The sequence below is a fragment of the Neocloeon triangulifer genome, unplaced genomic scaffold (assembly GCF_031216515.1).
Source record: "Neocloeon triangulifer isolate White Clay Creek 2 clone unplaced genomic scaffold, ASM3121651v1 ptg000003l, whole genome shotgun sequence".
Taxonomy (NCBI): Eukaryota; Metazoa; Arthropoda; class Insecta; order Ephemeroptera; family Baetidae; genus Neocloeon; species Neocloeon triangulifer.
Window position 1 is genome coordinate 7,202,322 of NW_026775546.1, and position 12,523 is coordinate 7,214,844.

The window sequence follows — 12,523 nt, forward strand, 5'->3', positions numbered from 1 at the left end:
TTTTGCATTACAGTGATTCAAACCTCCTTGGCGGGAAGCTCCTCGAGTCCTCGGCGGGCAATAAATCTTGAGAGGGGCGGAGCTTGAAGAACCCAAAAGCAGCTCGGTTGGAAACAGGCAGGCAGCGGAGAGACGACGGAGCAAAAAGTAAATTAATATAATTCTGGAAGAATATTCCTGAAGGTGCCGACGAATTGATCGGCCGTCGAAATCTTCACGTGTAGCGCCGTTGCAGACCAAGAATTATGCTGGACTAGGAATAGGAGGCGAGCTGAAGAGCGTTTTGTGGTGCCACTTCCCGAAATTGGATGCGAGCGAGCTCAGCATTTTTTCGACCGAGGTATTTATTTTATAGAGAAAAAAAAATCGAGAATCTAACCCTTTCGGTGGCTATTTCTAGCTGATTGTAAATAAGAGGAGATGGATTTGGTTGGACAAACTTTTGTCTTATTATTTCCACGCATCAGAGATAATAATTCCGAGGGCAAACAGACACTTTAATGTAGACAAACACTCTCTTGGACGAACAAACGAATTGTATGTTTGTTTTGGAAATTTGTGTGTCTGATTTCCAGAGAGCGACCGAGACCGTGAAATGTAACGAGAGAGCCTTGAGTTGTACGTTGGGTTGCATCATGTACTCAAGGTCTGCCCGAGTATGTTATGTCTCGTGTGGCAGTGCGTAGTGGGGGGCAATTAAAAATTCCTATTTCATTCCGCACGGAATTGTTATTAAGATTGCAAAAATAATTATATTGTGTTACACGTGAGACCGATGATCAAACAGACAGTCAGTCAGTCCGAGACCAGAAGTGGCTCAGGTACTTGTCGGAAAATTTTGAAACGATTAATTATCTGTCGTTATAATCAGCGTAATTTGCTGTATAATCGGGGAATAACGTGCTGAGACTGACAGGCGCATTTTTTCAGTAAGTAAGATATTTTTTTCCATTAATTATTGTAAATTTTAAGTTAAAGATTAAGATGTTTTTTTTTTTTAAATTAAATTTTGACAGCAAATTTGAGTTCATATGTCATGAAAACCTATAAAACCATACCCAACACGCACCACTTTCTAGAAGTCGTCATTATTTCACCTTTTTCAGGTTCCGCAAACTCGGGGTTTACAACCTGAGTGTTTTATATTTGCTCATTAATGTGCTCCAGAGGTGTTAGTGAAAAAATCAAACTTGGCAGAGCTTTGCGAAAAATCTGACCTTACACATTTATGTGCAAACCCTGAAACGACCTGAAGGTCGCCGCAGGTTCCTGATTTATTTAAAAGAAACGTCTTCTTACGCCGCACCTTGATTTTCAGTCGACACGTGCCTCGCGTCGTATCTGAATGCGTTCGCCATAAAAAATTATAAAATCCATAAGGTGCCACCCTGACGCGACCTGAAGGTCTGATTGAAAAGTAATGTCTCTGCATAGTCTTGTAACATATCAATTTATATGTTTTCGAGCATGAAAATTCCAAATCTGCAGTCGAAATGGTCTAAACGGGAATCGGAAATATTATTCCGTTTTATCTGCTTTGTTATTGAGACTTACCCAATAATCGTATTGTTAATAGAATGCAATTGCAAGTTGTTGATTTTATCGTGAGCAGCACTGCCTCTCATTGCATCACTTCTTTCCTTTTCCGCTGTTTAGTTGGAAAAAAATTCTAGTAGCTTCGTGTTCAACCAAGCAGTCTGATTCATAGAACGGCCGCAAAACAGAATTATTATACTTTTCCGTCGATCGCTTCCAGGGACAAAAAGCTGATTGTTTGCCTCGCTTGACTATATACGCTGGTGCGGTTCGTCGAAATTTTTTATTCTGCGTGTAAACAAGGTCTGTCCGACAACACTCTTTTGCGTGATTTCAGGCAATGAGCAAACAAAAAATACATCAGTCAGAAAACGCCCTTTTGTGGACGTTTATTTATATTCGTGAGTAATTCTGTCGGTGTGATGGTGGCGTGCGATTTATAGCGTGCTTCATCATCAAATTAGCCAATTTGCACAAAGCAGCTCTGTTGCAAACGCGGTGGCACGATTGAGGGGGAAATTAATCATTGCCTTGCCCTTTATCGCTCGATCAACTTACAAATTAAAAAAAAAAAACTTTGATTCCTCCAGTTATGTAATTTAAATCATATACATAAGATATGAAATATTAAATTTTCAAAATATTTAAAATTAATATTATCAATTTTTTAATTTCATATATATTCATTTAAAAAAAAAAAAATGCAATGTATGCTCCTTTTTTAAATATAATTTTTTAGATTTTAAATGTAATTTTAAAATTATTTTCAACAATTAATTTTTAAGATAACTTTGACAAAAAAAAATTCATTCAATGTAATTTTTAGAATTGATTTTTATTAATTTTTTTCCTTATTTCAGAGAGCCGTGGGCAAACGAGATCCAAGCTGGAGCGCATACAGAAGACGATGGGTGACCACCCGACATACCTGGAGGTCTTCTTGCGCACGCAGAACTTCATCCTGCGCGGCGACGGACCGCTGCCTGCTGACTACCGCCACTACATTGCCATCATAGCAGCGGCGCGCCACCAGTGCAGCTACCTGGTCGAAATCCAAAAGGAGGAGTTCCTCGAGCAGGGCGGCGACCCCGGCTGGCTCAGAGGCCTCCAGTTTGTGCCCCAGAAACTGCACGAGCTCAACGAGATCAACAAAATTTTGGCCCACAGGTTTGCAGAAATTCATTTTTTGATTGAAGTTTTGATTTTGGTCGGATTTAACAGGCCATGGCTGCTCAACAAGTGCCACATCGAACGCCTCACCAGGGGCAGCAACTGGTCGCTGGCCGAGGTGGTGCACGCCATAGTATTACTTACGCATTTCCATGCACTTGCCAGCTTTGTTTTTGGCTGTGGAATCAATGATCATGATGATCCAGATGCACCTGCAGAAATCAAAGGTAAAAAGAGTTTGAAACTGAAAAATATTTAAAAGTATTTGGATTCAGTGGAAATTTTATTAGTAAATTAAGGATATTATAGTCTTGGAATTTAACTCATAGATTAAGAGAATATTTTTCTTCAACTCAATTTCATTATTTAATATTTTTTTTTTAAATTTACGTACCTGGGTCTATTCCAAGGTATAAAATACTTATTGGAATTTAATTACAATTTCGAAAAGCAGTTTATGATTTTTAAAATAAAATAATTTTATATTTTGTAAGAACCATTTATTTTTATTCATATCTTTTCAAGCCTATCTTAGAAATAGAGAAATAAATTCCAATAGCTATATTTTGACTTAATTTGCTTTCTTCAATATAATTTAAACTAATGCATTGTTTGTATTTGTGTATTCAGATCTTGTCGAACCTGAAGTCGGCGTGGACATCCTGATGGAGAGGATGAAGAGTCTGTCCGAACGGGAGGAGGAATTCTCAATTGAGGAGCAGACGAAACGGTTCCTCCACGTCGAATGCGACAAGGCTATCGAAATCGCCAATACTCCAGTACAATCTCAGCCAACTGACCTCAGTCAGTTTGTTGAGGACCCAGACTTTTTGTATCAAGACTTTCAGAGGAGGGGAGAGATGGCAGAGTTGCCCACATTCAGGGTTCAGGTATAATCATCAATTTATAAAACAATTTAAACAGAAAAAAAATTCAATTTTTTAGGATAAATATATATTTGAAGGTTTCATTTACTCAATGTTACTGTAATTTGTAAAGAAAGAAAATCATATTGGATTTTTTAAATGGATTAATTAAATATGTTAAGTTTTAACAATTTTTCTAAATCAAAATTTTTGGTCCTTTGGCTGAAGACAAGAACAATGTATTTTTTGGATATATTTTTTGTTTACAATCTTATTTATTTCTTACTATAAAGCAAATAAAATCAAACAAATAAATTTAAAAAAAAAATAGAAGCATAAAATTTTTATTTAGCTCATTTTCAGTAATAATTAAAACGAATTACAATAAAAATTTAAAATCAATTTTAGGATTACTCTTGGGAGGACCATGGATATTCTCTAGTCAACCGTCTCTACAACGATGTGGGAAATCTGCTGGACGAAAAGTTCAAGACTGCCTACAACTTGACCTACTACACCATGGGTGGACGCACAGACGTGGACACGTCACGCTTCCGAAGGGCCATCTGGAATTACATTCACTGCATGTTTGGCATCAGGTTTGTCATATTTGATCCCAAAAATCACCTCGATACTTATTTTTATCAATCTAAGGCATGATGATTATGACTACGGAGAGGTGAATCAGCTGCTGGAAAGGTGGCTCAAGGCCTACATCAAGTCGACCTGCTGTTTCCCGGAAAGAATAACCACCAGGGACTATATCAGCGTTCTCAGAGAGTTCGAACACAGCGAAAAGGTAAAAATTGTGCAAAGAATTAAATAAAAAATTGCACATTGAAAAAGTCTAGTAAAAAAAAATCACAATCCATGTTTGGATAAAACTTAGCAAAACGATTCCAACTCTTTTGGTTAAATTTGGTTTTAATTCATTTTGCTTATGTCAAAGTCAGTTTTTAGTGATGGCTAAAATTAGCATTATTTTATATTTAAATTCTAAATTTTTCTGATAGTAATTTTGCAAAATGCTCGTCCGAGGATCAAAACTTATAAAAATCTTAATTTTCCAAAATTTCCGAGACGCTTCGCAATCAGCATTTTTTTATTATTAAAAGTAATTAAGTAAAAAAAATACATACAATCAATAATTTAACTAATTTCATCCTGAGAAAATTTGACTATAAATAAATTTACATTTCAGTCATCTTTTCATTCATTTCCACATTCAATTAAAATTTTTCAGAAATCTGATTGCATTTTTAATTAGCTTTCTTTGTACACCTTGAATGTAAGTTGAAACTCTTGACTTTTAATTCTTTCAGCTTCTTTTCTACTTTCAAACAGTGGTAGTAATTTTGTTCCTTGCTCCTTTCAGATCCACGTCAACTTGATGGTGCTGGAAGCCCGACTACAGGCAGAACTGTTGTACGCCCTCAGGGTAGTCATGAAGTACATGACCTGAGCCCTGGCACAAACAAGATGAAAACTATATTCCCACACATGCGATATCATCATGTAATAATAATATTATTCTGCCGATAATAACTAAATAACCACTGAGGAAAAACTTGCTGTTTTCAAAAGGAACAATATTTATTGTATGGAAACAATATCTTGTGATCTAGGACGGTTTTGATTTCAAAGGAAAATTTTTCCTAGATTTCGAGTTGAAAAAAAGACTTGCCTCAAAAGTAATTGACTTCTCTTCAGACGAACAACAGCACACAATTATCATTTAAATAATTTAAATGTTGTCATTCTCTAGTGAAATTTTTTACAATTTTGATAATTTTTTTGGCGCACAACCAACGAAATTCATTTCTGCTAGTTGAGTACCTGAAGGAGTTGCCTAAATTTCCTGTTTTTATCTAGTAAAAATAACTGATCAAAATAATCAGAAGGTTCGTTTGAAAATATATAATATTGATTGCTGTTTTTAAAAAGACTGATGAGGAATTTTCTTCAAATCTGAGGAGCTCAAATTAATTTAGTATTCTTTTCGTAGGCTTTTGTTAGTTTTAGAACTTGTGTGTCTTAATCGATTAACTCGTTATGGTCTTGCCAAATTATTAACTTAAATTTAGAACGCTTCTCACTTTGCTGGAAAATTCTCATTTTTTTAACTAACCAAACGGTGCAGAGTCCAGTGCTTGTTTTTGTCAGTTACTTTTGAGGGCTCCAATCAAAAAACACAAACAAATTAGTAATATAATATAATTGTTCAAAATGAATATTTAGTGATGGATGTCAACTGGTTAAAGATGCTGAGAAAAATACCTACTAGCTGATATGTACTTGTGTAAAACTATCTATGTTCAGTCAGTCGAGAGAAGAAAGTTGTATAATATTTTGAGAATCAAACCAACTCTTTTTTCAAGACAAATCGAGTTCTTGATGTAAAACTTCAGAATAAAAATATTCAATAGAAATGAAACAGGGTGTTTTTTTTTTAATTTAAAATTACCATATTTTATTGACCACAATAAACAGTCATTATACCAACTTAAAATTATTACATTATTTTTTTCACATTTTCTATTTATTATAAAAAAGAAAACAATGAAACAGCGCATTCTTTCTGCAGCATTTTGCACTCACAAATATTCCCCTAAAAACCATTTATTGTAGCTTACAATTTTTTTACGCGCGCGCATCCATTGCTTGCTTGGTTTTTATTAGCGTCGTACACAAAAAAGCGGCAGTCACTCTCAAAAAAGTTCGCACAATTCATTTATAGCTCAAAAAATGTTCCACTTTCGCAGGATGATTTTTCAAGTAGGTGGGCTAAGAAAATAATCCAAAGTATTTTCCGTCAATTAGAATTTCAGACTAACAAAAATATATCTCGTCGTAATTTTTTTTTTACTCGTCATCATTAAAATTTTAACCTTAACATTTATATCGTGTAACAAAAAGGCATAAATTAGAAAGCGGGTTCGTAGAAAATAACAGAAGAAGGGTATAGAAGCGATTGTGGAAAAATCTATTATCATGGGGGAGAATATAGAATACTGCACAATCATTGCAAAATTGGTCCTGACAAAGTTTCCGCGGACGCGCCACAGCTCGCGAGATGAGAAAGATGTTATTTTTTGTACTTGTTCAACGTGATAAAGATATAAAAGTGATCAAATTTATTTTACGTGTTCCGATTTATAAACTTTTTTGGGCTTGGGCGCGTTCGCGGAGAGACCGCCTGTCCAGGTATTTCGGTTGTTGGTTCACATTGAGAGTAGATCGATTTTTTCTTCTATTAATAATGGATGAATTACTTTTTAAAGAGTTATACAGCATAGAGGAAGTTGTATATAAAATTCGTATCTCGCTGTGTGTTTAGAATGCAAATATAGAATTCAATAATAAACAAATCAACACAAGAGATGAAAACGACTTTTGAAAAAGTGGAAAATATATAGCTGCTGATTGGAGGAAGTAATGTAGACATTAAATAATAATCAACGATTATCACAAAGAATTAATTAATCAACTAAATAACCGATTTGATTTGCGTTTTTAATACGGTCGAGAGATGAGTTCTTTTTTCGCAATTACACATTAATTAATTAATTGTCTAGGATTTAATTACGAATTAGTTAATTACTGCTTTAACTACTAAACGCTACACAGACTTTTCATTTTTGTGAAGAAGATTTTTGTAAAAAATGTCATCGTGCATCACCCGGAGGGTTTCCCCGGACGCAGTCAGAATGATTCGAAACTTTTTTCTCTCTCTCTTACTTTCTCTATCAAAACTCAAATCCTCTATTTTTAGACAGAGTTAGATTAGTTTTTGGTTTCGAAAAGTCCATATGTACAATATCCCGAAATTTCGCTACATTATTGGGGTGGATTTGAATTTACGAGCTGTGTGTGTTTGTGTGTACATGTGTTTGTGATTTGCTATGTAGTGTGTGTGTGTTAATGTGTGTGTTCTTCTTCATCATCAAGTATCAATTATTAAGTTTTAAAACCAAAAATTGACGATTTGGTTTTTAGTCGCGCGTGTGTGTGTGTTTACGATTACATTCAATTATTACTCTATTATTAATAAAAAGTTTGCATTCGAGTTTTTCAAACTCGCGTTGGGGAAAATACATAATATTATCAGACATTATCGCATGCCTACAGATATTATTTATAATTATGATAATAATTACGATATTTACAGCATTGCACTAAATCGCTTTTTCCAAATTTGAGAGTCTGCGAATTTTGAAAATCGGACGATTTGCTATTAGTAAATAACGGAAAGTGTAATAATTTACACAGAGTTTAAAATGAGACGAGACGATATAATAATAATAATAATTAAAAGGAGGTGCTGATAGGGTTCTTGACGAAAAATAACTTGCTTTGTACATGTACACTAGTCAAATCATCGCAATCAAACTGTCAACGCATTTAAAAAATATCAAATTAATTTTACAACAGCAGTACGGCGACCTTAAACTCGAGCAATTAATTACTTAATTTAAAAAGTCAGTATTTGGTCTTAGGAAGTGAAAAATTGCACTCTTCGTCATCTGGCACATAAAAATAATCAATATATAATAATCGCGGAGAACAAGAAAAAAAATATATAACTGAATTGAAAGAAAACTGCATTTTCTATATCAGAGTCCGCGGAAAGTCAGAAAGCAGCAGCAACCGCCGGCAGAAGAAAAGTTTTTTGTTTACATCTTGATCGAGAGGTTGAGCGGTTGTTGGGACTCAGTCGAGGCGACGGCCTTGCTGCTCATGATGACCGAGGTCTGGCCGGTGGCCGCCTGGTGCGGCGGCCACGACGTCGGCGGCTCCTGCATGATGAAGTTCTGGATCACCTCGGCCTGCTTGATCTGCTCGGGGGTGAGTTTCGGCGACTCGGCCAGAGATCGGGCCAGCATGGTGTGGGTGGCGCTGAGGCTGACCGGTTTGTACGGCGCCGCCGAGGGGCTGGGCGCCGCAGGGGGTGGCGCCGGCGAGGACGAGGTCGTCGTCTCCTCGCCTGGAATGGGCCTGCGGAACTTCTTGTGCGGCTTGTACGCCGCCTCCATGAGCGAGTTGGTGTCGTAGAGGGGCGGCGCCTGCAGCACCCTCTTCAGCACCGGCATGTCCTCGGGGAAGGCCGTGGGCGGCTCCTCGGACACGTCGGCGCAGGATCGTGGCGAGCTGCACACGGACGTTTCCGAAAACTTGTCCAGCTTTTCAGTGCCGGACTCGATGCCCGAGTCTGAGGGGGGTGACTCGGGGATCTTGCGCGCGTACTTGGGGTTCGGCTCGTACATACTGACCGTGGAACCGCGCCTTTTCAGACTGCAAACCTGCAACAAAAAATCAAGAGAAATTTAAAAACTGACCAAGATTTAAAAATGATTATCTACACCGAGAAAAATGTTTACTGTGAAACAATTCCCATAAGACTGATGTAAATTTTAATGCCAGCCTATTGTTTTGATTTTAGTTATTTGATTTTTATAAATTTAGTCAATTATAAATTTTCCAAAATTATATGGAAATAATATAAAAAAAAATATCAAAATTTAATGAGGACATATTTTGCTATCAGAAATTTAAAAATAGTACATTTTTTCAATAAATTTAGATTTTGAAAATTGAATTTTACCTTTTCGCACGACTCGTCGGTCGACGGGGGAGATCCTTCCATTTTGTACGGACACGTGGAGGAGGAGGAGGACTGTTGGTACTCGGAGTAGGGACTCATCTCCTCGGACTCGACGCTGCTGCTGCTCGACGTCTCCTGACTAGCCCAGTTGCTGCTGGTGTTGTCCTGCTGCTGCTCGGTCATCTTGAAGGCGAGCAGCTTTTCAGAGTGCAGGGTGTTGAGGGTGCGCAAGTCGGGCACCTTTGCGAACAGCTGCTCGAGGACGGCGGACGCGTTGTCGCCGTGGGTCTCGCCGACCAGCCGCTGCAGGGCGCTCTTGAGCCGCCGGTGCATCTTTTCGACCAGCTCGACGTTGCGCAGGCCGGGCCTGTCGGGCGCGATCACCACCACCGAGCAGAACAGCCCGATTTCGGCGTCGCTCAGTCCCAGGCCGTTGAGCCTCTCGGCAAAATCGAACATCGAGTCGACCAGGAAGCGCGCGTTTGATGCTGACAAACGTGCAGAATCGCGCGACAACACCTGACCGTTCAGACACACTAGCCGACCAGACTGCAAAGAAATGAAAAATAAATTATTAGTTAATTTCTTCAATAATAATCTTTATTATTAATTCAATTTTTATCTTATATAGTCATAGCATTGAAGTTTTTTTTTTATCTCAATGCCAAATTTTTTTGCAACTGCCTTGAACTTTGGCCCTTGAAATTAGACGTGACAGCCAATCTGATAATTTTCGAGAGTTTCTTTCTTTTTATTTATTTGTGTAATTTGAATTGCGTCTTACCTGAGCATCAAACATTGCCGCGAGGCGAAGCAGCAGCACCTCGAAGACTCCAGCCTTGAGCAAAGTCACCTGGTCTGCTTGAGCTAGGAGGGCGAATCCGGGCAGGCGTTTTGCAAACTGGACCACGCCGCGGATGGCCGGCGAGAAGCGGGCCGAGAAGTCTTGTAGGGCCTCCTGCGCACCGTTCAGGGGGGCGGCATGAGGGTTGAGAGGACATGCCTGCGAATCAGAGAGGAAAAAAATTAGAAAAATGTATGCAACCGGAGGAACACTACAAGAGAGGAGATTTATTATCTCGTCGCGTCTGCCTCGCTCGGCGGTGTATTATTCACATTTCAATGCAAACAAAAAAGGCGAACGATAAGAGGAGCAGCGCGTCGGCCGACCTTGGCTCAAGGTTAATTTTCCATTATATTTGTTATGGCAACAGCGACCGTTTCCGCGGTCAACGCAAGGATAGGGAAATTTTCCGCAATTTCGTTGCCAGCTCCAACATTGATTTCATTTTAAATTTGCAAATTATTTCAGATTTAAATAAAAAATAGGTTTGCTTTTTCCGCCTTGCTTCTTGAAAATCAATTGGACTGACGCAACAAGCTGCGAATTCGCCAACCCTGAGGGGATCGATAGTGCTCGGAGCACCCAGGCCTAAATTTCTTTCTCGGCAAATTTCTGCGCACCGAATTATTTTCGCGAATCGGCCTCCGAGATAAAAATGGCAACTACGTGCCGATTCGACGTAGGTGTGTGTGTGCAATGTGAGTCACGTGTTTTTCGCCAGCTTCTGACAGCCGCGTTTGACCTTGGCGCCGCAGTGGCCTTGACTCGCACCGAGTCGATAAAGAGAATCGGCGGCGGCGGCGGCGGCGGAGCTGCTGCGTGTGCACCCCGGCGTTCTCCAACCCGCGTGTGGCCCCGCCCTCGGCCGATGACGCACGACACACACTCACAAGGTCCCGGCCAGCTAGGGGTTCACGAGGGGTTGCGGAAAAGCGTCCGTTTTCGAAATAGCACTTGGCATTATTGATGTAATAAAAAAGCGCGGAGGAGAATATAAGTGAATATAACTGTGCATGAATAAGGCGCTCAAGGTTTCCGGTGACATCACAAATGAAGAGAAGAAGAGAGGCGACCTTGGCTGTGAAAAATACACAGCCAGAGGTCACAGGGTGTCGTCCCGGGGCGAACCAGACCGAATAATAAATAGAGAATTTTAGAGTCATAACAAAAACAAGACATTCGGACTGACAAAATATATTATTAATTTTTTAAATTCATTTTATAAGTAATAAAATGAATTAATTGTCATTTAAATAATATTAAATAATTGAAAAATTGTTAATTTTTGCAATTTAAATTTCATCCACACTTCACTTGAGTTAAGGTCAGCCGGATGGAAAGGCAATTAGAGCAAATAGAGTCGCGGCCGAGAATGTGGTAGTTTTATTGTGCTAGATAAAGATCCGCCAAGGAGAAAGGGTCACGATCTCGTAGGAGTACAAACTTGTCTTTCTCTCTCTCCGCTTTTTATTATATTATTCGCGCGCAACTCTGACATATGTGCATAGAGCACCAAGGATGCGGCGCAATAATAATTGCACCGAGCGCGCGGTGCACCAGACGAGGGGTTGAATCGAGCAAGGTGAAAGAGGTCAACGCGCAAAAAGTCAAAGGTCGACGGAGGGGGTGAGCCGAGCCGGCCGGGCGCGGGGGTAGTTAAAATTGGCAAGAGAGGAAGGACCTTGAGTTTGGCACTCGGCCCGTTATAGCTGATTTGCTCAACTTGAGAATTACAACCAAGGTTTTCTGAATTGGTAAATGTAATAAAAATTAATTAAAACTTTTAATTCGGAAATTTATAATCGGTTGGTAATTTTCTTTACTTGAATAAAAATAAATATCAATTTTCTATATTTGAATTAAAATTTTAAGTGTAATTGAGGGAAAAATGCGGAACTTATTTATTTCAGAATTTTCAAAACCAAATAAAAAGTTTTTTTTTAATAATTTATCTGAGAATTTAAATTTATTTTAATTTCCGCTTGAGAGTAATCTCGAGCATTTTCAGATTGTCGCGGCGGCGGTCGTTCGTCGTCTGTCTGAAAATAGAAATTCGTCAACTCACCAAGGTCGAGGGTGCGCAGAAGCTAGGATTTTCGCGAGCCTGCTGCAGGACGGGCCTGATCTTGTCCTGCGTGAAGTCGCACGTTTCGATGTGGGCGCGTATCACCGTGGTCATGAGGCGTCCTTCGTCCTCGAGCTCGGCCGTCACGGCCCTTTCGTGCGACCTCGAACTCGAACTCTGCTGCATGGCGGCCAAAATGCGGGCCTTCTCGCGCTTGGGCACGCGCCCGAATCTCACGGCTGAAACACATAAATGGATGCAAATTGAAAAACCACATAATAATAATATACACCGAATTGCCAATGAGGCCTTGGGCCCGATTTGAAATTCACAAGATTGAAAAAAAAAATCTGAAGAAGGAGAAGACGAATGCAAAAGCAGTCGGGAGGAGAAAGTAAACACGCGCGTACAGGTATTAACGAGGTTAAAAGCGGAGGTAG

General features: G+C 39.2%; 2 protein-coding genes across 8 annotated transcripts in view; one reads left to right on the forward strand and one right to left on the reverse strand.

Annotated features, from left to right (window-relative positions):
* Positions 1 to 198: 198 nt before the first annotated feature.
* LOC132205727 (sestrin-3) lies at positions 199 to 6,000 on the forward strand (the record flags this gene model as incomplete). Its single annotated transcript, XM_059634984.1, has 7 exons — positions 199 to 340; positions 2,397 to 2,703; positions 2,758 to 2,933; positions 3,337 to 3,596; positions 3,981 to 4,171; positions 4,227 to 4,371; positions 4,948 to 6,000. Coding segments are annotated over 7 exons (1,308 nt in total), but the record flags the coding sequence as incomplete, so codon positions are not given.
* Positions 6,001 to 6,013: 13 nt separating this feature from the next.
* The window catches only part of LOC132193143 (ecdysone-inducible protein E75), a 45,527-nt gene continuing 39,017 nt past the window's right edge, over positions 6,014 to 12,523 (reverse strand). For all 7 annotated transcript variants that reach the window (XM_059613567.1, XM_059613568.1, XM_059613571.1 and 4 more), the window contains 4 exons: positions 12,084 to 12,322; positions 9,959 to 10,177; positions 9,175 to 9,723; positions 6,014 to 8,872 (listed from right to left, as the gene is read on the reverse strand). In XM_059613567.1, the coding sequence (XP_059469550.1) occupies positions 8,246 to 8,872; positions 9,175 to 9,723; positions 9,959 to 10,177; positions 12,084 to 12,322 (1,634 nt within the window). In that variant the 3' untranslated portion in view covers positions 6,014 to 8,245. The remainder of the gene's footprint in view (positions 8,873 to 9,174; positions 9,724 to 9,958; positions 10,178 to 12,083; positions 12,323 to 12,523) is intronic.